The sequence below is a fragment of the Leopardus geoffroyi genome, chromosome B1, assembly GCF_018350155.1.
Source record: "Leopardus geoffroyi isolate Oge1 chromosome B1, O.geoffroyi_Oge1_pat1.0, whole genome shotgun sequence".
Taxonomy (NCBI): Eukaryota; Metazoa; Chordata; class Mammalia; order Carnivora; family Felidae; genus Leopardus; species Leopardus geoffroyi.
This window is the reverse complement of record NC_059327.1, coordinates 78836508-78863800: the sequence shown is the minus strand read 5'-3', so window position 1 is coordinate 78863800 and position 27293 is coordinate 78836508. Positions and strand designations below refer to the sequence as shown.

The window sequence follows — 27293 nt, the reverse complement described above, 5'->3', positions numbered from 1 at the left end:
ACCATACCAAAAAGGCTAGTTAAAATACATTCAGTGTTTTCTTTGTCACAACTGCTTAGAGTTCAGATTTAAAGATACTACCTTTCAAAACTCACCAAGCTTTCAGATTTAAGAAGGCTGTCATGAAGAATAAATGGGATAAGGGTGCCTGGGTGGCTCAGTTGGTTGAGTGTCTGACTTCAGCTCAAGTTATTGTCTCATGGTCTGTGAGTTCGAATCCCATGTCAGGCTCTGTGCTGACAGCTCAGAGCCTGGAGCCTGCTTCGGATTCTGTGTCTCCCTCTCTCTCTGCCTCTCCTCTGCTTGCTCTCTCTCTCTCTCAAAAATAAACAAACATTAAAAACAATTAGGAATAAATGGGATAAAACAATGTCTGGCATCTAGTAACTGCTCAGTGAAAGGTAGCTATATTATAGGAGTAAATGGGATAGAATAAAGCATTTTTTTAAAGCACTGCTCCTTAAAATAAACCAAACCACTCCATTAACAGCAAAAATGAGAGTTACTTTTTAAATTTCAGATTATAATTTGTGTGGAAGGAACAGACACATTAAAACCAATGCTCGTTGGGGTGCCTGGGTGGCTCAGTCAGTTAAGCGCCGGACTTTGGCTCAGGTCACGATCTCACAGCTTGTGAGTTGACGAAGCCCTGTGTTGGGCTCTGTTCTGACAGCTCAGAACCTGGAGCCTGCTTTGGATTCTGTGTCTACCACTCTCTCTGCCCCTCCCCCGCTCACACTCTGTATCTCTTTCTCTCAAAAATAAACACTAAAAAAAATTGAAACCGGGGCGCCTGGGTGGCGCAGTCGGTTAAGCATCCGACTTCAGCCAGGTCACGATCTCGCGGTCCGTGAGTTCGAGCCCCGCGTCAGGCTCTGGGCTGATGGCTCGGAGCCTGGAGCCTGTTTCCGATTCTGTGTCTCCCTCTCTCTCTGACCCTCCCCCATTCATGCTCTGTCTCTCTCTGTCCCAAAAATAAATAAACGTTGAAAAAAAAAATTAAAAAAAAAACTGGTTTAGAGGATTGCCTGTTTATAAGAAAATTTTCCCGAACATTGGTTTCAATTTTTTTTTTTAATTTTTTTTTTTCAACGTTTATTTATTTTTGGGACAGAGAGAGACAGAGCATGAACGGGGGAGGGGCAGAGAGAGAGGGAGACACAGAATCGGAAACAGACTCCAGGCTCCGAGCCATCAGCCCAGAGCCCGACGCGGGGCTCGAACTCACGGACCGCGAGATCGTGACCTGGCTGAAGTCGGACGCTGAACCGACTGTGCCACCCAGGCGCCCCTAAACCAGTTTTTAAGAACATCCTGGGTGAGGTGACTCACTGTTGCCTTTGGGTTGCCTATTGTAAAGCCAAGAGCCAAATAAGTGGCCAGTCTCTACAAAGGCCTCAGGGCATATATTCTCTGTATTATCCCCATTCCTGGCTCTATTTTTCCCTTTCTTGCTCTTACCTTCCCTTTGTCCTGTTTTTCATCTCTTATTTTAAATTTCATTTTAACTTATATAAAGTTTTCTGTTCCTTTGGATGTTTTTCTCAAATAAGATGGGTGGCAAACAAACACATCAACATTTGAAAATTACTGGGCTTCTAATTTATACTTTACAAATTTGCTATGTGAAGTACACCTTAACTTAAATTTTAAGTTACAAGAAGCTCTCCTTGGATAATGTGAATTAACTTTTGGCCCACCTGTCCATGTCTTTACTTGAAATCAGTTTCTAATAAATTCCTTCTCCTTCAGAGAAACAGTGACAGAAATAAGGGTGAATCATATATATATATCATCATATATATATATCATATATATATATATATGATATATATATATCACATATATACATACTTATATTATATTATTATATGATTTAAATAGTTATCAGGAGCGCCTGGGTGGCTCAGTCGATTGGCTGTCCAACTTCAGCTCAGGTCAAGATCTCACAGTTTGTGAGTTCAAGCCCCACATCAGGCTCTGTGCTGACAGCTTGGAGCCTGGAGCCCGCTTCAGATTCTGTCTCCCTCTCTGCCCCTCCCCTCCTCATGCTCTGTCTCTGTCTCAAAAATAAATAAAAAACATAAACAAACAAACAAACAGTTATCAAGTAGTCAATCAGCAAATGTTGCTTGAGCACCTGCTACATCTTTGGCATCATCTCTGCACTGGTTAACAAATCAAATCCCCTTTACATCATGTTTAGTTGTGAGCTCTGGACTGAGATTCAATAATAATCAAGGCTTAATGATGAATAAAAAACAAAAACTGGGATTGAAAATTCCACATATGCAAAAATGTCTGATGTCTAGCTAAACTTGGAATAAACAGAGACCAAGTTAATGGGGCTTTCTGTGTGCAACTTAGAGAAAAAATTAGTCATACATGTATAACACACACACACACGATGTCCTACATTCATATTCTGTAAGGTTCTAACCATGGCACATTCTTTGTCTGAACACCCATTTCTTGGGCAAATGCATCTATTTTCATGGATGATGACTCCAAAATCTTTATTTTCAATCCTACCTTGTTCCCCAACATTCTGCATCTCATCTCCAACTTTCTGTTAGGCACACCTGAATGTCCTGTAGACATTTCAAACTCAATGTCCTAAATCGAACCTCATTCCAATCTCCTTTATCCTGGCAATGCCCCTTCCCCCCACCGTTTTTTTTTTTTTTCATGTGCTACATAAATAACTCATTTATTGTGTCTAATCTCCCCACCACCTCTCACTGGAATGTATGCTCCACCAGGGCAGGGATCTTTGTTCATTTCAGATGCCCCTTCATTCAAGATGTCTAGGTATGCCTCGAATGGTGTCTGACATTTAGTAGATATCAAATAAATAAACTCCCTCTCCAATGTTACTAATATCAGCAGCTGAGCCTAGGGAATCATCTTAGATCTTTGCTTCTTTACCTCCAATATAGAACTGCTAATGTTCCTTCCCAGATAGTCTCGTTAACTACCCCTCCCCTCTCAATGCCTAACACTGATGGTCTAGTTCTTTCCCTGGACATCTCTTACCAAAGTGATTTAAAACAGCCACCAGAACTCTTTAAATAAGCATACCACCCTAAATCCAGATATTAAATGCAAAACTGAGCCTGCCATTCTGCTGAAAACATCCAGAGGTTCTGTTTTGCCCAAGGATAAGTTCAGGCCCTGCCTAACAGTCCAAGACCTGGACCCAATCTGCACACTTAGCTTCACCTTCTACTCACATCTCAATTTTCAAAGTGGTTAACACAAAATTGCTTCTGGTGCCCTGTGCAGACAGACTATCCTTATTCCTCCTCACCATGGCCAATTTTAATCTTTCAAGATTCAGTTTGGGGGTCAATTCTTTAAGAAGCCTTCCCTGACCTTCCAGGTTAGCTTAAATGTCATGGCTTTGCATGTTCCCATAGCAACTAACTCAAGGGCTACAAAAAATCTGGGCAAACGTGCAATTAACACTAAAGCCTTATGATTATACAAGGAGGAAGGGAGGGTTCATAAAAACCGTAGATATAATCTACTGAATAGATATTTATTTAAGCTCTTAAAATAAGTGAGTAGAAAGAACCAAGTTATCCATTTCCTAACATCTGGTAAAGGAAAGAAATCATCTTTAAAGAGTTTTATGAGAAAGCTATAAGCCAGAACAGTCCTTGGTTTCCTATCTCTGACTCAGCAGTTCTGTAAGTGACAATGGACTTTGATGTTCTTTAGCTCCCTGTACACGGCTCATGGAGACACTGAGGGCTGTATCGTAGCATGAACTGAAGACATCTAATAAATATGTTATTTCCTTGCATTATCATTTCCTTAATTTTATATTTCAAGTTATAAGGGAATACCTATATTTCAATTATTATATAATGCCACCCTGAATAGTGTGTGTCCAATAAATTCAAATTCTCTATTTTGGGGTGCAACTGTATTGTGCCCATCCCCACCCCCCTGCACCTCCCACTTGCTCACATTGCAGTGATAGGGCTAATGTGGGTATATGACACAGTGAGACAAGTTCCTCTGGACCTGTTCAGTTTAATTATTAATTTTATAAAGCAAAGGAAATTAACTATTAACCAACCATCACATTTCCTTAACAACAGTTACCTCAAAGAATAAAGTATAGGGGTACCTGGGTGGCTCAGTTGGTTGAGCGTCCGACTTTGGCTGAGGTCACAATCTCGCAGTCTGTGAGTTCGAGACCCACATCGGGCTCTATGCTGACAGATCCTGGAGCTTGCTTCGGACTCTCTCTCTCTCTCTCTCTCTCTGTCCCTCCCCCCACTCATGCTCTCTCAAAAATAAACATTTAAAAAATTTTTTTTCAAAGAATAAACTATAAATTTAAAGATTTTCAAACCTACATGCTGTGAACTACATATGTTAAGACTGAAATACATGTTCAGAGGCTTGGTTACCTTAAAATTCTGCCTATTTGAGGAATCTTTTGATTAATCTGCAATTGTACCTCTTAAAGTTATTTTGTTTCAGGAAATAGATTTGTAAGTCTCTTACTTAAAAGGAAATGTCTAAGTATGGAAACTGACATCACATGATTTGGCTGACCTTACCAAGATATGCACTCTTTAGCCTAACAGGTCTGCTTGCAAAAATATAAATCCAGTTGACTTTACATAATAATGAACTCTGTCCTTTCATAGCCTTGTACCTCTTCAGTGATTTGTGGTAGCTGTGTCTTCCAGACACTGCTTGTACACTGGGTATCCAAAAAGGAAATTAGGTTATAAAATAGTGTAGTGAATGTAGTAGCCTCTGTTCACTGAGGGATCACAAAATAAAATACACATGAGATGAAACTAATGGCAATTTACAGTTGGAAAGAGACAGAGAGTAAAAACTCAGACTAGAATTACAAGTTGCAGATTAGAAGGTCAAAAGCCTGCACCAACTCTTGCGCTGGTTTCATTGCTAATTTCCTGATTTGCAGGGAAGTCACTTAACCTCAACTGCTCTCATGCCACGTGTAAACATTCATGTGTACATTCAAACATTTATTTGGTGGCTACTCTATATCTGTAGTCTTGCTCCGTTCTGGAGATAAGACTGTCTCACCCTAAAGACATCTCACAGAGGAGCTGAAGGTCCAGCAGGTTGGTGGCTCTTAATATTTTCTCTCACTATGCAACTTCCAAAGGCAAGACTGCCTGCATGAGTGACAGAGGGTCAATTATGGGGTAAATATCAACAGTCTAGGCTGAGTTGGAACATGTGGGACAGCCTCTCCAGAAAATTCTGGCACACCCTCTGCCCACTTCTCCCACATGCCCTCTGAGAACTTTGAAAACTCCCAGGCTAGAACAATCTTACAACCTCCAAGGGAGCTCTATGAAGAAAATAATGTATTACAGGAAAAATAAAAACCTAACGAAGAAAAAACAAAAACCTAAAAGTGCCACATTATTGTACCACTTACACGATCTCTCTCTAAAGACATTAACCAGAGGGGCGCCTGGGTGGCGCAGTCGGTTAAGCGTCCGACTTCAGCCATGTCACGATCTCGCGGTCCGTGAGTTCAAGCCCCGCGTCGGGCTCTGGGCTGATGGCTCAGAGCCTGGAGCCTGTTTCCGATTCTGTGTTTCCCTCTCTCTCTGCCCCTCCCCCGTTCATGCTCTGTCTCTCTCTGTCCCAAAAATAAATAAACGTTGAAAAAAAAAATTAAAAAAAATAAAAATAAAAATAAAGACATTAACCAGAGAACTGTAGCATTTGATTCTACAGAATAAATCTAATATTTTGATGCCACTTGATGATTTATAAAATCTGCAAAAACACTTTGTTTCCATTTTATTTTTCTTAGCATTAGGTAGGGCAATACTACTTTCCCTATTTAGATGTAAAGAAATTATATAGGCAAATTAAATAATGACACGTTATAAAATTTTTTTTAATTAAAAAATTAAATAATGTCTTACTCTCATACCTAGTGAGTGACAGAGCCAGAAATTAAAACTAAATCCTCTGACCCTAAAACCAGTCCAGTTTCCACCAAGGGAGAACCCTACTTAAAAAATATAAATATATAAATGTTTATTCTTTTTCCTTTTAAGATAGAAAGGTCTTGACAAAACTTCAAGGCAAATAAGCAATTCAAATTTAAAAACAAAATTATAAACTTCCATTTGTAACGTACAATAATATGGCTCTTAACTGACATTATTGGAAAATAAGCTGTTCTGGATGAGACTTCTAAGTTTTTTTATATTAAATGTTTAAGATGAAAAAAAATAAGCATATATATATATGTCCCATTAAGCAGAACACAAAGAACATAATTTACACATTTTTTAATGTTTTTTTTAAGTTTATTTACCTATTTTGAGAAAGTGTGTGGATGGGAGGGAGGGAGGGAGAGAGAGAGAGAGAGAGAAAGAGAGAAAGAGAATCACAAGCAGGCTCTGCACTGTCAGCGCAGAGCCTGATGTGGGGCTCAATCTCATGAACCATGAGATGACCTGAGCCGAGATCAAGAGTCAGGTGCTTAACCAACTGAGCCACCCGGGTGTCCCCATAATTTATACTTTTAACAAATGATTTGCAGTCTCCTTACACCGTTACTACTACACTATTATACCAAGCTTTAGAGTGGAGTGCTCTAGGGCATAAAGCCCTAAACCAGTAAACTCAGAGCTCAGACTGTTCCATCTTTCTTCTTGCCTCCACTCTAGTGGATGCTTCCAGTTCTGCGCTTGGTGTGGTTAGCTCTTTTCAGCTTACCTGACTCCCCTTATCCCAGCTCCCTCTATCTACTGCTTCTTGAATTCTCTGCTTTTATAATCTAAGGAAGAGCTTAAGGTTATCAGGGAAAGCCCGATATCTATCTATCTATCTATCTATCTATCTATCTATCTATGCACACACACACACACACACACGCATACACACACACACACACACGTATATATATATATATATAAATATATATATATATATATATACACACACACACACACACACATTATATATATTTATGTGTTATATATATGTATTATATATTTTTATATACACTATAATATAGACCAAATTATGTCTTCTCAATGCTTACATCACACCATTATCACCAAGTAGGCATGAACGAATGACATATAGGGTAGAGTTTCCATGAGCTTGAAAATTATAGAAAATGAAAGAAGTAGACTGAGAGATTCAGAGCTGTGAGATGTTGGGTTGGGTCTAGGTGTGGAGTCCTGAGACTTTAATCCAGGTCCAAGTTTGGTCTAATGATTCTGAATAGATTGATAAACTGGGTCTGATCCCAATTGTCTTCATCTATAAAAGGGGAAGAATAATATATCCATATACCATAATTTTATGAAACTAGTGCTTCCAACTATAAAGTATTATAAAAATAATTTATTTTTATTAAATCAAAAAAGTTCTGATACAAACAGAGTCCAACTTCTCACATATTCTCTCTCATACACACATGATAAAACAGTAAAGAAATACAAATACAAAATAGAAACAAGTAAGTCCTCACTCTGATCAAGTTTATTTTAAAAATTTATGGTCTGGTTTCACTCAGGTGAGCTCTAAAATCAAAATTCCCACTTAGTTCTCTAATTCTCCCCTCATACTCCTGAATTTTTATCTTTTTCTCAGCTTCCTCTTTTTCCATAATTTTATCTTCTAATTCACCTATTCTCTCTTTTGCCTCTTCAATCTGTGCTATGGCCGCCTCCATTTTATTTTGCACCTCATTTATAGCATTTTTTAGCTCCTCGTGACTATTTCTTAGTCCCTTGATCTCTGCAGCAATAGATTCTCTGCTGTCCTCTATGCTTTTTTCAACCCAGCAATTAATTTTATGACTATTATTCTAAATTCTTGTTCCATTATATTGCTTAAGTCGTTTTTGATCAATTTGTTAGCTGTCACTACTTCCTGGATGGGCGGGTGGGAGGGAGGGGAGGGTGGGTGATGGTTATTGAAGAGGGCACCTGTTGGGATGAGCACTGGATGTTGTATGGATACCAATTTGACAATAAATTTCATATCAAAAAAATAAAGTCAAATCAAATCAAAATTCCCAAAATAGGGACTATGTTGTATTTTTTTTTTAATTTTTAATGTTTATTTTATTTTTGAGAGAGAGAGAGAGAGAGAGAGAGAGAGAGAGAGAGTCAGCAGGGGAAGAGCAGAGAGAGAGAGAGAGAGAGAGACAGAATCCAAAGTAGGCTCCAGGCTCTGAGCTGTCAGCACAGAGCCCAATGCAGGGCTTGAACTCAGGAACCGTGAGATCATGACCTGAGCAGAAGTCGGACGCTTAACCGACTGAGCCACCCAGGCGCCCCGGGACTAAGCTATATTAATAAAAGTCTTAAAAGGTGCTCATCAAGTTTCATTATCTAGTATCGATCAAATTTCCAATGGAAGAAAAGGATGTCTAGACATCAAGGTTTTTCCATATTTATTTATACCTCAGTTACAAAAACAATTGCTTCCTCAGCTACTTCCATAGAAACTACTTAAAACAACAAAACTAAGCAAAACCTTTGGGAAAGCCATTTGCTTCAGAAGCAGAGAAGTTCAGGTTCCGAAAACAGCCACAACTTGGGTTCTGATACGAAGGCTGAGCCACAGGCAGGGTACCACAGAGGGTACCATTCCAAATGCCCTCTCTACACTGCTTTATTGTTATATATTGCCTTACTTTGTTCACTAATTAGTGAGCCTAAGAGGGGAGTCCTTATATTGGAAGGTACAAAGTGGCATTAGGAAGGTACCAAAGGTAATTTTACCTTATTATCTTATCTTCTACTGAGCCAATCATACAGTTAAGGATAGAAAGAGGGTAGTGGTGGGTGAGGAAAGTCTTAAAAAATAAATTGATCTCAGTACTGCACAAATTTATTTTCCAGAAATCAATCTCCTGGTAACAGAATCCATGGTTTCCTACAGGAAATGCTCTTCCCCACTGTGTTAGTGTAGGTAGTTTAAGTTGGCTGACTGTAGCCAGAACTAGCCTGTCAGATCATTGCATTCCCAGGTCACTGTAATTGGTTTGGAGGGGAACATGGGAGCCAAGCGCAGTCTTAGAGGAGATTTAACTGGGAGCTTTTCTAAGAACTGCTGGGAACAGAGAACTTCTTTTTAATGAGGTCCTGGTGGCTATCTCATCACCATGAGAGATCCTGGATGAGAACAGAGCCAGAGCAAAGTCAAGCACTGGAGAGAATACAATGGAGTTCTAACCACCTGGTTTACAACCATGGCTTGTTTGAAGCCAAGCCTACGCCAGGGCTTTATGGTTATGTGAGCCAATGAATTCCCACTGCTGCTTAAGCCTGTTTGTGTTGATTTTCTGTCACCTGTACAAGAACCCATATTCTGAGAAAGAAATACAGAACTCCTATTACCAATTCAATGCTGAGTTTCGGGACTATTAAATAATTAATAGTGTAAATAATGTAAAATCATGTAGTATTAATTAAATAACACGAAACCAATCCTAGAAGCACAGAAATAATGAGTTGGTCAGCTTTTCCATCCAGAACTGAGGACACCAGCTTCCTGTGGTCACCAGCAAAACAAAGATGAAACATTCAAGTGCTTTAAGTCTCTGAAGCAGTAGTTCATCCCCCAGAAAACTGCCCGAGAAATAAACCTACAGGAGTCTTAGTGTTGAGCTCCTCCGTAAAATAAGCATCAATGATGCAATAATGCTGCCACTAAGAGCAAAAATTCTACACTTCAGCCAATCATACAGTCAATATTACTAAAACCGTCTAAGTCTGATGGAAATTAATGGCTTACAAGAGAGGACGGAGGAAGGAGAACACAATCTAAAAGACTACCTCTCCTCAGGAAGTACGATTACTTGGACAGAAGCAAAGCTAGCCTAAATATACCTAGAGAATCTCAGTCAAATGTTTAATTTAGTGCACTGGTTTGGAAACCTTCAGTTAGAACAACGGTAGGACTGAAGCAGGGACCTAGAATCTGAAGCAGCCATTCAGTGCAATTATTCTGTATGGAACACAACTTAAATCACAGACACGATCCTGATATTAAAATTTCAATTTGCCACAAACACATATATTTATACAGAAACACAGAAAAGACGTGACACATCCTATGTGTGCCTAGTAAAAATGCTCTTGCACATCATGCAAATTAAGTTTATGGAGAATTATTTTTCTAAGTCTCACTGAAAAACAAAGACCAATAAAAACAAAAAAGTTCTTTCTGACAGATCTCAATTCCCAATTTCAAATTCTGCCCATTCAACAGCACTCAGTGGAAAATCTCCAGGTGGTTTTTAGATAAGACATTACTACTATTTATCACTGACAGACTGCCTCAGAAGTATTTTGTATCTATTTCCCTGTAGTGATTTAGAGTTAACTATGCAAGCAAACTATGCAGCAGGAAAGAAAACGTGTAAAAGGAACACCCACATGAACATTTACCTTCCACTGCTCTTTTGAAGAATACTTTGCAGCTGCCACAGGTTACTACCCCATAATGACATCCTGAAGCCTCATCCCCACACACCAAACATATTTTGGAAGGTCTTGAAGATCCAGTAGAAACACTTCGTAAAGTAGAGCTGGGGAAAGAAATCAAGATTTAAATAAATACGCTACAGTAGCAAATTTGATATGCTGTACAGCTTAGCTCAAACTTTGTCAATACCCGCAGTTTTCATAAATGAATTCAGTATTTACTGGTCACAGATGTGACCTAGAAAATGAAGGTAAAACCCTATCAGTGGAGTAATGCTATCCAGAATTCTATGCAGCAAAGCCTTTTCTCAATACCAAGAAACAATAATCACATAAATACTCCCCCCGGCCCCGCTATTTTTGAGAAAGTTGACCAAAAAAATTATTTGCATTCTAGGTGGGCAGGGAGGAGGAGAATCTTGAGCTGAGTCATTATGGAAGTATTTTTGGCATCAAAGAGCTATTACAATACTTCTTTACTCTCTTCACCCAGACTCACATTATATATCTCAATTATGCCAGATAAAAAACTCTCCCATTTCCAAAACAATCCACTAATCAAAATGTAAAAATTCTTGCCTTGACTGCCAGCAATTCTATCCCTCCAAGTTTCTGCATTTTTCCGTGTTACCTTATATAGGTATGTTCAAATCACTTCATTTTGCTTACTAAAAGGACACAGTCAATACTCAAAAAACAAAAGCCGCATGTGGTGAATATCTCAGGTATCTTTCTGGTAAGAAAATGAAGGGCATCAGTTTTTAGGGAAAAATTTAGCCCTTTAAACAAAAATCTGTATGAATACTTAAAAAAAAATTTTTATTGCTTATTTATTTTTGAAAGAGAGACAGAGTGCGAACAGGGGAGGGACAGAGAGACAGGGAGACACAGAATCCAAAGCAGGCTCCAGGCTCTGAGCTGTCAGCCCTATGCGGGCTCAAACTCACGAATCGTGAGATCATGACCTGAGTTGAAGTCGGACGGACATTTAACTGACTGAGCCACCCAGGTGCCCCTCTATGAATACTTTTAAAGGAGAATCTTCTCATATATACTGTGATACATTCTATATTACTGTGCTAATTTAAACAAGAATGTTTTACATTCTAATAAGGCATCGTAGTTCAGTGACAGACATATTCTGAACAGGCAAAGAAGGTGACATTATTCATTTGCAGTCCACATGTATTTGTTGAATATGTACCCACAGGCCCTGTGCAAGGTACTGAGGAAATAAATACCCAAACCCAGTCTCTGTCCTCCAGTGAGTGGGGACCTGAACAATTACGGTAAGTGCTATGGTGCAGGGTAGTATGGTGGCACATACTGGGAAGGGTGGGACTATGCCAGTAGCGAAGCACTCCCCAAAGGTGACCACTGAACTGAATCTGGAAGCACAACAGGATGAGAGCTGGACAAAGAAAAGGTGCGGGGGGAAGCAGAGGTGCAACGGCTCAGGGAAATGCCAGATGGACGTGTTCAGAAGACTCTGAATAGAACCGTTGTATGTCACCACCATCGCCTTGCTGTCACGACGACATCAGTCTCCATGTGAAACAGCAGGAACATGTGGAAAAGACTCAAAGAAAACACATCAGAAGACTAGAATGGTTATGTCACAGTGATGCTTTCTCTGTTTTCCAAATTAGCTAAAACGTGATTAATTCTGTCCTGGTAATTTTTTTTTTTTTAAGACATTTTCACTATGCTCTCATGAAAAACAGAAGGAACAAAGTATTCAGCTGCTGGAGCACTGCAGCATGACTGACTTTTTAGAAAATGACTTCTTAAATCAAGGACTGCAACAATGTTCTCCAAAGTTGTTTCTCCTTCCGAGAAAAGTGCTCTTTATTATTTTTATTAGTGTCCTTTGACTTCTTTATGGCATTCAAAACATTCCATTTCAGCACCAGTAACTTCTTCAGCATGTCAGAGAAACTCAACGCATGCTCTGTCCAACCCTCTTACCTCTCTTCCGCCTCACAGGGAAATATCGCGAGTTCATAAACAATTAGAATGCAACTTACAATCATCATTAACTGTGGCTGCTTTTTCACAACTACAAGCGTAGGTAGGACTTGTGTTTCACATTTATGGCAGCCTTGGTCTTGGTCTCCAAACTTAATAATCTCTTAACTTCACTTTTTATAACCCTCCTCCTCTTGTCAAACCCATCCTCTCTGTGATCTTGTCTAGTTTCTTAGCTTTAACGTCATGGATATGCCCAGGGCTTCCAAATATTTATCTCCAACTCAGACACCTCCTGAAATTTCTGACCCATTTATCCACCCGCCTGACATGCCCACTTGAGTGTCTGAGGTACATCTCAAACTTAACATGTCCATAACTTCGCTGATCTTCTCCCTGCCCCAAACCTGCTCCTCCTACAGACAGACTTTGTCATCTCGATTAATGGCAACTGTTATGGGCTAAGCTGTGTCTTCTCCAAAATTCCCATGTTGAAGTCCTAGTCCCTAGAACCTCCAAGTGTGATCTCTTTTGGGAATAGAGTCATAGCAGATACCTTAGTTAAGATGGGAGCATTCTGGAGTAGGGTGGGCCCCTATTCCAACATGACCCACATCCTTCTTAAAAAGCGGAAATCAGGACACAGACACACACAGAGAATGCCATGTGAAGGTAAAGGCAGTGACACTTTCACGAGCCAGTTAACATCAAAGATTGCCAGAAAACCACCAGAAGCTGGAGACAGGTAAGAAACAGATTCTCCGTGACAGCCTTCAGAAGGAAGCAATCCTGCTGGCACGTTAACCTTGGACTTTGGGTCTTCAGGACCGTGAGACAATACATCTTTGTTGTTTAAGCCACCCGGTTTGTGGTACTTTGTTACCATGGCCCTGGCAAACTAAAACAGCAACTTGGACTCATCTCTGACTCTTTACTCTCTCCCTCCACACATCCAATCTGCTAAATTCTATTTACTCTGCCTTCAGAATACATCCAGATTCTACTCGCTTCACACACCTCCTCTCGTACCACTAGCTTCAGCTGTCAACACCTCTTCCCAGGGATTTGCAAAAGCCTCCTAGGTGATCTTCCTGTTTTTCCTTGCCGCCCCTTCCTTCCTCTGCAGCCAGAATCATCTTTATTCACTCCTTTGCTCAAAACCATCCAGGGGCTTTCCCTCACACTCAAAAGAAAAGTCAGTTATCCATGTTACTGCAGGGCCAAATCTGGCCTCCCAGACTTCTCTAACCTCTCTTGCTTGCCTATACCACTCAGCAACACTGGCCTCTTCAGTGGCCCCCAAAACCACCAGGTGTGCTCCCACCTCAGAACCTTTGCACTTGCTCTCCCCTCTCACCTAGATATCTACAGAGTCCCGCCCACCTCCTTCAAGGCTTCATCCAAATGTCACCTTCTCAGTCTGGCCTCTCTGACTACACTGCTGAAAATGCCTCCTTCCTTAGGACCCTCTATCACCTTTCTGCTTTATTTTTCCTCTCGGAACAACACATTACCATCTAATATGTTGTCCTCTTTGCCTCTGTAGTCTGTTTATTGTCTTCCTCAGACACACAAGAAAGTAAACTCAATAGGAGCCAGGATTTTCTTCTGCTATTTACGATCGTGTGCCCAGTTCCTGGACCATTTAGTACCTGGGGCAGACCAGGACCCCAGTCAGCACTTGCATAAATGACTGATTTTGAATAGCTGGCATTGTTGCAACAGACACCATAAAACCCATCCCATCGTCAATTCTGAAGTCCTCCCACAGTCCTTATATGAAGGAATGAAATTTGTTTTTAACTATCTTGAGAGTGAGATGTATGTAGTGGAACCAAATTAAGAAAAGTTGAAGAGAAAGTCTAGCATAAAAAGGATGCACTGTGAAATTCAAATTAAAACATTTCTTTTTCATTATAAAACTAAAGCAAACACGAACCCTTTTCCCCTCTTGTTCACTACCACCTTTCAATGACATTAGAGCAAATCTGCCCTGTACACGCCTCTCAGCAGCCCTCTGCCTCCTGGGTTTCTGTAACACTGTACTCAGCCTGTTCTCCCTAACACGCCTCCTCTATTTTTCAGGCTCCTTCTCATTTTCTAGATCATCAATGTAGCTTTTCTTCGGAGCTCGACCCTTGGCCATCTTTTTCCTTATTTCTGTACTTTGTCCCTTAATGATCTCATTCACTCTCCCGGCTCAAACAGCTCTCTTGGTGAATGACTTCCCAAACCTTCCCATCCGGCTCCAACCACTCCCCCCATGTCCAACGGCCTGTTTTCACTTCCTTTATAGAACATCTCTGCCTCTGTGTTCCATGCACTTCTGGAAGGGTACTGCCATCTGTGAACCTCCCAGGTTCAAACCCTGGACTCCTTCCTAACTGGCAAATCTAACAGTTACCAGGTCTGCCGTTCGGCCTCACTGGCTACTGTGAACAGGGATTCAGGTCCCTGTCACTCACTTTCTCAGGCATCCTCCCTGTCACCAGCCTCTCCTCCCAATTCCTTCCACACTGGCTGACAAATGACTTTTCCTATTTAAGAGCTTGACTTCATTACTTCCATCGTCCCACCAACACCACCATGAATGATGACCTCGGTAGGACAGCTCAGTCTTCCCCCCTCTCTACCTTCCCCTGCAGGTCCTCTCACATGCCCAGCCTCGTGCGGGCCGCATGACGCTGGCATCCCTGCCGGTGCGGACACTGGCACTGACACAACCCTGCTTCCTCACCCCTGTTCACACTCCCCGTAGCACATCCATCCTTTAGGAGCCCTGGTGTTCTCCCAGCAGCAAGCACCGCTCTCCCTCCCCTGATTCACCCCAGCACTGCGCTACCCTCCCCTCCCCCTTTCAGCAGACACCACTTTGGGCCTCACATTAGTGACCTGTGCACTTATCCTAATCCCTGGAGGGCAAAAATCTTGTCCTGTGCATCTCTGTGCACCCTGCTGCCATTAGTGGATGGTTGCTACTATTTATTGAATGAATGAAATTGCACTCTTAATCTCATTACAGTAGAACATAAATTTCCAAAAGGCGATTGTACAGTAGGTAAATTAATGAGGCCAAGGTTATAGGTTCAATTCCCATGCGGTTCATTTAGCTTTGCACAGGGGGAAAAAAAACATCCAGGAACACAGACTTCTCTCAAAAGCTCAGCCAACTGTCTCACAAACATATGCATTATTAACACAGAAGACAAGCCATAGAGCGTGGATGGGTCAGGGAAATGCCAGTCTCTACTGACACCTTATCGTGTGGTTATCTTTAAAACTGAACTATGGCACGTGTTGGGAAGTTACATATCTAGTTTTAAGCAATATATCGGTACATTTTAGAAGGGGGGTGAGTAGGGAAGGAGGAGGGGAAGGAGAGAGACAGGGAGAGAAGGACAGGGGGGCAGACCTTGAACTCACTTCTTAGACACAGAGTGTTATGAAAATACAAAGTTTACCCAGTGATTCTGTAGATCAAAATTCAACTTTACAGTATAATCTATTTACTAAGCACCTATACAGAATGTGAGGCCCACACTGTAGGGCCAAATATGCAGGGGCAAAGGCGGGGACAGAGGCTCGAGCCGGGGGCCTCAGCTCCAGTTCTAGCTCAGTCATTTCCGAGCAAGAAACCAGAGCAAAACCACCTCTCTTTAGATGATAATTCTCATCATGAAAAGGTTAAATAGAAAATCTCCAAGATTATTTTTAAGAAATCCTTTTAAGTTAAAGATGGATACAAAAGATAAATGGGACGGCCTGTCCTGATCAAGTTTTATACAAATCGAATTTCAAGCTCAAATTAAAGACAATGTATTACACACCACAAATAACCACTTTCTGATCTAGATCAAGGATAAAAACATATGTATGTAAAAACTTATTCTTTCTAGAACAGCTATTCATACAGCATTTAAAGCTTTGTTACATCTTCACGATTGTATCTATGCTGATTTTGGTTAAAATTTCCCTATAAATGTACACATTAAAATGGTACTTTACCCCCTAAAGAACATTTTAATATTGACGTAAAAAACTTCCCAAAATGATCATTTTTGGTCTTGGTAATCAAAGAAACAATGTTCACATAAAGAAGTTTATAATCAACAAAGGCAGTTGGTTCATAGGATTTCATACAAATGTTAAAATATTATAAAAGCAGAAATCTGTGAAAATTATATTTCCATTTGTAAAGACAGTGTCTCTTTTAGGGAAACACAAGTGAGATGCAGCTATTTTTTTTGCGCCAAATATAGGAATTCTAATGACCCAGTGAAGAGCCTGAAGAGATTAACCAAAGGTTCAAGGTGCACATTAATTTTGGTGACATTTGGGAGGGGATAAATTAGCCAATCATCAAAAACAATTGAGCTATCTTTTTCCCTGAAATGGTTCGATGTTTAGGAAGAAGCCATAGGAGAATAAATGATTTTTACTGATCAAAACAAGACTAGGAAACCAGCTGAGAAACTGTAATGGACCACATTGTTCCAGGAATTACCACATGTAAAACTACCCTTCACTGTCTTTATAACAATTATATAACAATACAGTGGTGACTGATCCACTATTCAGTGATAGGAAACTCTTCGTATGAAAATACTGTCTCATTTCTTAAACTCACTCGGTATGAATTGACAAACCTATCTTTTGTACTGGCACTTAATCAGCTGTATGCTTCTACCATCACCTGCAGCTACTGAAAACACTTTTTCCATGTGTAATCAATTCCAGTATTCAGTCAGCTATCTAGAGCAGGGTGAGAATTTTGAGGAATATGCAAACAATACTTCAGTAAGCATCCTTGTATCTGAACATGCTGGTGCGTTTAAATTATTCATTAATGAGGCGATTCACTGAAGGCCTACTATAGGCACCACTGTGATGAGTAAGAGAAAGTTCCTATTCTTGTGGAGTTTCTACTGTAATAAGAGAGGTAGACAACACAGACGTAAGCAAATAATTTTAGAAAGTGATAAGTGCTAGAAAGAAAGTAACAGACTGAGATTGGATGGGGTGGTGGAGCATAGGGTTCTTTAGAAAGGTAGCCTGAGAAGACATCTTTGGGGAGACTGAAATGACAAAGTAGCTAGCTATGTGAAGATGCCAAACAAAGAGACAAGTGCAAAGTCCCTGAGACAGGAATAAACGTGACACCTTCCAGAGACAGAAAGGAGGGCACTGTGGCTCAAATTCAGGCAACAAGGAAGAAGGGAAGATGGGCGATAGGATGTGATACCCAAAAAGAGGGTGGAATTGGACCACACAGGCCTGGAAGGCTATAGTAAAGAGTCAGGATACTATTCTAAGTGCCATCAACATAACGTGAATATTGACATGTTTTCAGCCAGAGGGTAACATGATCTGATTGACACTTAAACATCTTATTGTGACTGTTGTATAGAGAATGGACCAGAGGATGGGGTGGTGTTGGGATCAGGGAGAACAGCAAAGGAGACTCCTGTAATTATCCAGCTAGGAGAGGACAATGGCTTCTACAGATTAAGCTTTAATTAGTAAAGACTGTGAGAAGTGACTTTTTGTTTTTACATAGATAGCAGTGACAGGATTTGTAGCATAATTGGACAGCAGTGCTGTAAATATATAAGATTGGGATAAAGAGCAGGTTGGCAAGTTAGGGTCTGTTTTGGATCTCACAGTAGGACAGTATTGGTACGTTATAGTCTACTTTTGTATATAATATAGTAACGATTAAATTAAAAGATAGTCTACTCGGGGCGCCTGGGTGGCGCAGTCGGTTAAGCATCCGACTTCAGCCAGGTCACGATCTCGCGGTCCGTGAGTTCGAGCCCCGCGTCGGGCTCTGGGCTGATGGCTCAGAGCCTGGAGCCTGTTTCCGATTCTGTGTCTCCCTCTCTCTCTGCCCCTCCCCCGTTCATGCTCTGTCTCTCTCTGTCCCAAAAATAAATAAATGTTGAAAAAAAAAAAATTAAAAAAAAAAAAAAAAAAAGATAGTCTACTCATAGGAAAGACAGGGAGTGATCCACACCAGTTTTCCTTAACCTTTCTGGGCCAGTTTCCTCATCCTTAAAATAGTAATAACAAAGCTCCTACCTTATATTACTCCATATATGTAAGCACACTAAGAACACGGACGTACCTTCAGTGTTATTTAAATTCTGGTGATTATTAATCAGTATTACTGTTGGAGCTATAATTCTTAACAGTGACTGCCACAGTAGTGGATCTACAGGTAATTCCAATTTTCTATATTATATTTTTCTGTATTGCTTTTAATTTCTATAAGCAGGCATAACATTGGTAAGCAGCAAAAGAAAGGTTTTTAAAAATTATACTATAGGGGTGCCTGGGTGGCTCAGTCGGTTAAGCATTCAACTTTGGCTCAGGTCATGATCTCGTGGTTTGTGAGTTCAAGCCTGGCATTGGGCTCTGTGCTGGACAGCTCAGAGCCTGGAGCCTGCTTTTGATTCTCTATCTCCCTCCCTCTCTGGCCCTCCCCAGCTCACACTGTGTTTCTCTCTCTCTCTCTCTCTCTCTCTCTCTCTCTCTCTCTCAAAAATAAACACTAAACATTTTTTTTCAAATATACTATAAAATAGTGGTATTACAATAGCTATGTTGTGTTATTTACTGCAGTTAGTAGTGTTTTGTGTGAATATGGATTTAAGTATTTCTCATGTCTGTAATGTACAACTTGGAAACAGCCACATTAGATCATTAGGATAAACAATCACTGAGATTCAAATATATATTCTTTTATATAAAGAACACTAAATCTAAGAAACATAAGAATCTGGAAAACACTCAAAAAAAATTTCAAGAGTATAAATTAACCTTTACCAACTTGTTTACTAAAATCCTATTTTCACCAACACATAAAATAAGCAAAAAACAAAAAGAAAAACCCTTTTTGTAGACTGTTTCCTTTTGTTTTGATAAAAAAAATATAATACATATTTTGTATTGTTGTCAACAACATATTTTGTTGTTGAGAAACCGTGAGAGGGCAAGAGGGGGAGAAGGGCAGAGGAGGAGAAAGAGAGAATCTTAAGAAGGCTCCACACTTGGAATGGAGCCCAATGTGGAGCTTAATCCCATGACTCTGGGATCATGACCTGAGCCAAAATCAAGAGTGGGATGTTCAACCTACTGAGCCACCCAGGTGCTCCAATAAGCATATATTTTGAATCACAATATTTAACCTAGCACAGGTTAAATAATTCCCTCCTATTATTTAGGGGGAATATTTGGGAGTGAGACTTGTGGTATATTTTCCTTTATGGTCTTATCTTTGTTGATAAATAAATCATTAGTGTTTTGGGGGGATAATTCATCACTAAATAGAGTTTATCCTCTTAAGCCGCAATTCATAATGCACCATAGATAAAAATTAAAAATTGGCATACCATCTTACAACTTCAGTTGTATGAAAAATTATGAATAAAATTATATACAGAAAATTCAAGGATATACCTGGATTAGGAAATTAAAATTTAAAACACAGCCATGGCTGATTAGTATTTTCCACTTTACTTTTTTATTTGTTTTCATAATAGTTTATACCATTAATAATATTAGAGTGGCTCTGTTTAAAGAGGTATGCATTTTCTACACTCTAAATTTCATTTAAGTGAAAGAAATTTGCCAGTAAAAGACTTAAAATCATAATCAAGAAAGCATAGCTTTAGCACAGCAAAAAAGTATCTTGACACAGATCTCAAAGAAAAAAAAATATTTTGGATCAAAACAAACTGAAGCCCACACTATGATATGTAGAATTCCATTAAAAAATATATATATTTTAAGTAATTTCTACACCCAATGTGGGGCTCAAACTCACAACCCTGAGATCAAGAGTCTCATGCTCTTCTGACTGAGCTAGCCAGGTGACCCAAATTTCATTTTAAAAATAAGGATCTAGGGGCGCCTGGGTGGCGCAGTCGGTTAAGCGTCCGACTTCAGCCAGGTCACGATCTCGCGGTCCGTGAGTTCGAGCCCCGCGTCGGGCTCTGGGCTGATGGCTCAGAGCCTGGAGCCTGTTTCCGATTCTGTGTCTCCTTCTCTCTCTGCCCCTCCCCCGTTCATGCTCTGTCTCTCTCTGTCCCAAAAATAAATAAACGTTGAAAAAAAAAATTTAAAAAAAAAAAATAATAATAAAAAAAATAAAAATAAGGATCTATGTTAGGAGGGCATTTGAGTAACTTTTTCTCCTTAACTAGCTAGACAAATTAGCATTTGATCAAAATATGCAACATCTGTTTTTTGGAAAATAAGCAAAAATATCTTAATCAAGATTAAAACGTATTTTCTAACAAAACAAAGAAAACAGTCAAATATAATTATAGGCCTTTGTATTATTAATGAATCATTTTAATCAAATGACTTTTACTAAATACAAGTTATGTGACAGTCCTTTTGAGAATACAAAGATAACAAATGGCTTCTACTCTCAAAGTTTAAAATTGAGCAGGGTAGATAAGACCTGGAGATTGGTAAATATTAAAGTCATTACATGGTAAGAATCATCCATGGTTTAAAAATAAATCAAAATTCAAAAGTGAGCTGCACCAAAAAAAAAAAAAAAAAAAAAAAAAAAGAAGAAGAAGAAAAGAAAAAAAAAGTCCAGACAATGGCAAAATGCTCCAGGGTCCAAACTCCAGGAATGCATTCTAGAGACAAGTGTGAAAAATAACCCAAACCATGGAGAGTCTCTATACTAGATTAAGTAGTTATAGATGATTGTAGAACAAGGAGTTGAAACATCTGGTAGACAACTGAAAATGTGGCATGGAAAATGGAGGTGGGTATAAAAATCTACGTTAAAGGTCGTAATAAAAGTGACCAGTTCACAGTTTTTAATGTGTACAATACAGACAATGAAAACAAGAAGATGCAATAAACTGGAAGAAAAGTAAGGACCACTGCTAGATAGTATAAGCACAAAAAACACATTCAAGGGTGCAACACAACTTAAAAGATAGGTTATTCTTGGGAGAGCAAGGACTCTAGATTTTATTTACGGAAAAATGAATGAATTCACCCAGGGAGAAGTTGAAATGAGGAGAAAAGAAAGTCTCAAATGGAAATCTATAGAAAATGAACGTTTTTGGTTAGGCAGGAAAAGACGAACTCACTAATAAACCTGAGGCAGGAGGGCAGGGGGTACACAAAGAAGTAGGAAGACAAGATAATGCAGTCTTAGAATCAAAGGGAGGGCAGATTCAATGGGAGGTCAACCGTGTCAAATGCCACCAAGAGAGCAAGACTTAAGGTTGACCACTCAGATGCTGTCATGGTTAACACCACTGACCTTAGTGATGGTCATTTTTATGCATATATAAGATGCGTGTAGGGGCACCTGGCTGGCTCAGTTGGTTAAGCTTTTGACTCCTGGTTTCAGCTCAGGTCATGATCTCACGGTTCATGAGATCGTGCCCTGCATCACGATCTTTTTTTTTTTTTTTTTTCAAAGTTAAAAGCGCATCAAACACGCCTAGCATTTATTATTTTAATCACAAACCTACAGACCCCTTAGTACACCCTCCTTGGGGCTCGACCCCAAGGATCCAAAGCTGACAACCTTGGGTGTATGTGGTAGGAAGGATGGGGATGGGCAGGGAGTGTCTCTTAATAACTCTGAAATGGGGAGGACTCCTCCAAATGGAGAACTGAGTGGAGGCTGGAGGTTGGAGGTGGCCTAGCTTCTGAGTGGAGGGTCAATAAAAAAATCAGACAGCTCGGTGCTGTCAGCACAGAGCCTGTTTGGGATTCTCTCTCTCCCTCCCTCCATCCCTCTTTCTTGCTTCATGCTTTCTCTCAAAATAAATAAACTTATAAAAATAAGATGCACATATAAGCCATATTGAAGTGAAAAGCATTCCACATCTTTCTATTAAGGAGTTTCCATATTCAGAGAAGTAGCCCTTGTCATAAAACTATACCTGGTAGTATACTACCCTTGAGTATATGCAGAGTCTGTAAAAAGATTTAATGTCAAATTATCTCCAGAAACATTTATTGAGCATGTATTTCTATGTCAATCAGTGGTTGCTAAGACAATGGCCAAATATATGTGCTAAAAAAGATGCCTCCACATTTTATTTTGCCTCTGTGATCCCTGGCATATGTGCGTGTATTTATATACATCATAAGTTAGTTATCCAGAATTCTCTGGAAAGGCATCTTTCCAGAACTTATCACATCATCTGCGGGTCAGTACTTTATAAAGTATGTTTTAAGGAGATTACTTCTAAATGCTTGTTTGAGCATATAAAGTGGGTTTTAAGAAGATTACTACAAAATGCTTGCTTGAGTGTTTTTAATTACAGTAATTTTGCTTTTGAAACATACTATATATAGTACACATGACTTACCTTTTCCCCCTGAATGTTAACTACCCTTATGTTAAGATGCAGACTTAGATGCTGATACAGATGGCATGAGACACTGAGCACTAATGGGCACTGAACCTAGGTATGGACCTTGAACCCGAGTTATTTAGAAATTACTGATCAAGGTGTGTTCTGTTTACCACATTTTCAAAAAGTTGATGTAAAACATGCTTCACCATGGACTTTCTGTGCAGTAGAATACAGCTTCTTTCTAGAAATATAATTTATCAAAGCTCCGAACAGCTTTTTCCCAGAGTGGTTTTTCTTACAGTCTAGAAATAATCATTTTCCTTGCCGCTGGTATTGCCCTCTGATTCACCAACTCAATTCCACTATCACTGTTACTATGCAAGATTCATACACGATATTACAGGGCCTTTTTGTATGAACTCACATCCTCCTACCTGTCTTATACTAAGTTTTTTTCATGTAGGATAAAGGGCTATCCTTCATTATTTCATCAGTATACATGTCATAGGTTCAGAGAAGCTCATTCCAAAATCTAAATTAATGACAATGTATGTCGTAGTACTTTCACTGACATGACATCTTGCCATATTTACTTTAAACCTACTCAATATCTGACTTTGAGCAGAGATACCACCCTTAAAAATATTAAAATTAGCATCTTCATGTGACGTTAAAATTCCTGAAGAGTGGTTCTAATTAATGGGATTAGCTAAATTCATTCTTTGACATTTCAGTTTTTCAATAATCAATGAGGTGTCACTTGAAAACTAGAAGTTGAGAAAAAAAAATGCTCAAGTAATAACCATATTTTCTTAGGGTTAATTCTATTATTTTTAAATATTTTTTTATGTTTTATTTATTTTTGAGAGCAAGAGAGACAGAGTGCAAGTAAGGGATGGCAGAGAGAGAGGGAGACACAGAATCTGAAAGAGGCTCCAGGCTCTAAGCTGTCAGCACACAGCCCAATGCGGGGCTCGAACTCACAGACTGTGAGTTCATGACCTGAGCCAAAGTCAGACGCTTAAACCAACTGAGCCACCCAGGCATCCCTCTATTATTTTTAAATAACATTAATGCTTTCAGGTCAGCTTAATACTCTGAGATGGTAAAGGTGTAAGGAATCAGAAAAAAAAAATCTTTCCTAATCACACATTAGCTTGTAACAGGTAAAAAAAATATGTCCCTTTCCAAAACATGAATAAATTTTTTCTAGTCCTCAAGGGTTTTCTTTATGGAAGCCGACACTATAACCACACACACACACAAAGCAACCCTGTCCTTACTGTGCTGAAGGGCAGCATGACTGGTACCTGGATCCTGGTGGCAGTCATCACCAAAGAGAATGATTTGGTCAACACTGCAAAATGCTACTCAGGGGACAGACCAGCCTCACTGGTAAGCTCTGAAAATAAGGTGTGCACTAACACACACATTGAAGAGGAAACACAAACACACACAAGCAAAAATCTTCTGCAGTGTCATGATTTGCTGCTCTTCAAAGTATTTTTCATTAAGAATTTCCTGGGAAGAAAATAGCAGAGGCTTTAAGTGGGAGCAACTATAGGCACTAGGTCAGCAGGATTAGATGGCGGAGTCTGCAGGGTAATTCAGAGACACCTCTTTTACCTTATTCCTATGCCCTTCGGGGTTGATGTATCAATGCTGTTCTATTCTATCAATAGTTGCCTGTGTTCACCTTTAAGGTCTCCATAGAACTCTCTTTTAAAATTCTCCCACTCAAGCATAATTTGTAAGATTAAGCCATATGAAATAGTTTTTTTCAACAGTTTTTGACCTGAAAAATTGGGAATTTGTTATGGTTCCATGTAACACCTTTCTGGCCTCTGGCTTTAACGATAAAACCAGGGTCTGCCATTGGACAGCAGTTCCAACTCAATAAAATGATCATTTACTATCATGTGGGCAACAGCTAAGTATGGTGGACTTGGGCCTTCAAGGTAACACACGGAAGTACTGAGGTGAAGTTAGATATTGTTTATTCCCACCCCACACTGCTAAGTTCCCTTCTATTACCACATTCTCCACCAGTTTTGGCTAAGACTTACAAATTTCTTGCAATATGCTTTTCTTCATTTTTTTCTCATCAATTTTATTACTTTTACTTTTAAGTGAAAATGCGATGTTAAAAAAAAATAACTTTAATAAACCAAAGGGTACACTCATTTCCTGACTCGGCATGAACAGAACAATGGCAGAATCCTGAGTACTTTCTTTAGGTCTTTGTTTTTCTTAGGGTTTGAAGTTTGGGGCTGTTTCCTCTGTCTACAAATATTTGAAACCTAAGGTTGCAGAAAGGTTGTTCATTGGTTAGCTAAGACTCTATGGGCACATGAGTGATAACACACAGCCACTGAATTAGCACTGTTCCACGCAGTCAACACAAGGGTACATACAAATGCTGTATTAATTTACTTAATTAGCTACCATCTTTTCCAGATATCTTATACCCTATCCTGTACTTAAGGACAAATCAAGAAAAAAAATCCCCCCAATACTCTTCCTCCTTTCTCTACCTTTCTCTTCTCATCCCTGTCCCCAGCTTCTGTTGCCCCAACTCCACTCTCCCGCATATTTTGACTTTGAGAAAATGGCTACCACTATAATCAGAGGTGTGGGTATACTTGGTCCTTATTAGAGCAGACATTAAAATTCTTTCAATATTTAAATTTAAATTAAAAGGGCCATTTAGATACTTGCCAGTAGTTGAGAGTGGAAGAAGGGAGAACTAATCAGGGCTCAGTGTTCTTCCAGCTACTCACTTGTACCTCCTTCCTCATCTTACCTCTGGTGTTATTCTGGTACTAAGGACTAAGGAGAATCACCTCCAAGTAGCTCTCCGAGCCTATAGTTGTGTGCTATGAACAAGTGTTTGTCCCTCTTAGCATTTACCCAATACCATGCTGAGTACCTAGCACGTGCCAGACGCCGCTCTGACACATACCCGCAAACAAAATACACTAAAGTCCCTGACGGTTGGACGCCATGTTCTAGTGTCAGAATGCAGGTGGTGGGCCCAGCGGTGCAGATAAATCCCTACTGGAAAGTGAGGAAATATTACTATGTAAAATAACCTCTGAAACAATTTTCTATTATTTTCCTCTTAAAAAAATACATCAAGTCTGCTTAAAACAGCCCTTCCTCAAATCAAGAAAAACTAAAATGACAGCTCTAGATTCAGTTAACTCAGTGTGACTTCTATTTCTTATAACTGAGATGTGAATCGCAGAGATTCAAGGAGACGCTCCCAAGAGTACTGAGTCATAAACAGGATTTGGATCCATACTTGTACCGCTAAGTCCTGGGTGTGTTGTGTGTAAATACCCACAGCATTTATTTATGTAAACATGCCAGTCTTCCTTGCTTTCAGTGAAATACAGTAGTCCCTCAAATGAAAAGGTACTCCTCTTTACTACTGGCTTTAATGCTAGATTTAATTATCTTCCAAGGTTGCAAAAAAAATCTGTACTTATTAAAGACAATTGTTAACTTAAACATCAAAATCGCCCTGATGTTCTTAAAAGAAATTATGGAGGTTTCTCTCAAAGGGTTTAAAAGTTAGGTTTTTCCTTTTGGAAAAGATCTGAGAAAAGATGAAAAAGGTTTTTAAAACAAGGCAAAGTGCATAGATATCAAAGCAAATGGGACATTGTTTAGTGGTCAGAAGTAGTTCCAATGGAGTTTGGGGGGGAAAAAAGGATTTCAGTGTACCTATAAATAGTGATGAAAGATGGTGAAGAAGTTGAGAAAGGGCATTCCTTCTGTTGTAATGGAGCAAGGCAAGAAGTGGTGTAGAAGTCACTTAGATCTACTCTGCTTCAAAAATGACTCCTGCATTATACTGCTGCCAGATGAGAAACAGAAGGACAGTCAACTGATATCAACCTGATAACCTACCACCAAAGACATGAGGGCGACCGGCCTTTCTCTATCTTATATACGGAAATGCCTAAAATAAGATGCACTAAACCTCCTATGTTTAATTTCAGTGTCACAGAACTAAAACTGCTAGATGTCCTGACTTGATTTCAAGGACCCTGCTAGGCCCTATATTGAAACTGTACTATCAACACCTGCCTGCAATATAAATTTTGAAATCTATACCAATATTCTCTTTCTAGTGTTTGAAACAATGCAAATATGCATATGCTATATGCGCTCTGTGGCAGAGAGAGATTAATATAAAATATTTCCACACATAGGGAACATAAAGCATGTGTGTGTACGTACATGTATTTCTATCTAGGCAAATTTCACCATGCTTTGAAGAATATGGTCAGCAATATAATTTTTTTAATACAGTAAAATAATGTTCAGGAATCAGATGGCATGTTGGCCTTGACCCTCATCCCTTAATTTAGTAAGACTTGTATAAATTGATCATTTTTAAGGACCCAGAAAAGAAAAGCACCCAGAGGTGCTGCGATCCCAACACACTGAGAGACAGAGAAAGGAGACAACTTACAAGAGCCCACGTGTACACCTGAGA

General features: G+C 39.5%; 1 protein-coding gene across 2 annotated transcripts in view; it reads right to left on the bottom strand.

The window, feature by feature from the left end:
- NR3C2 (nuclear receptor subfamily 3 group C member 2) overlaps positions 1 to 27293 on the bottom strand; it is a 351781-nt gene that overhangs the window by 170461 nt on the left and 154027 nt on the right. Inside the window, exon 3 of one of the 2 annotated variants that reach the window (XM_045466119.1) lies at positions 10425 to 10576. In XM_045466119.1, coding sequence (XP_045322075.1) covers positions 10425 to 10576 — 152 coding nt within the window. The remainder of the gene's footprint in view (positions 1 to 10424; positions 10577 to 27293) is intronic. The other variant, XM_045466126.1, reaches the window with a different exon arrangement.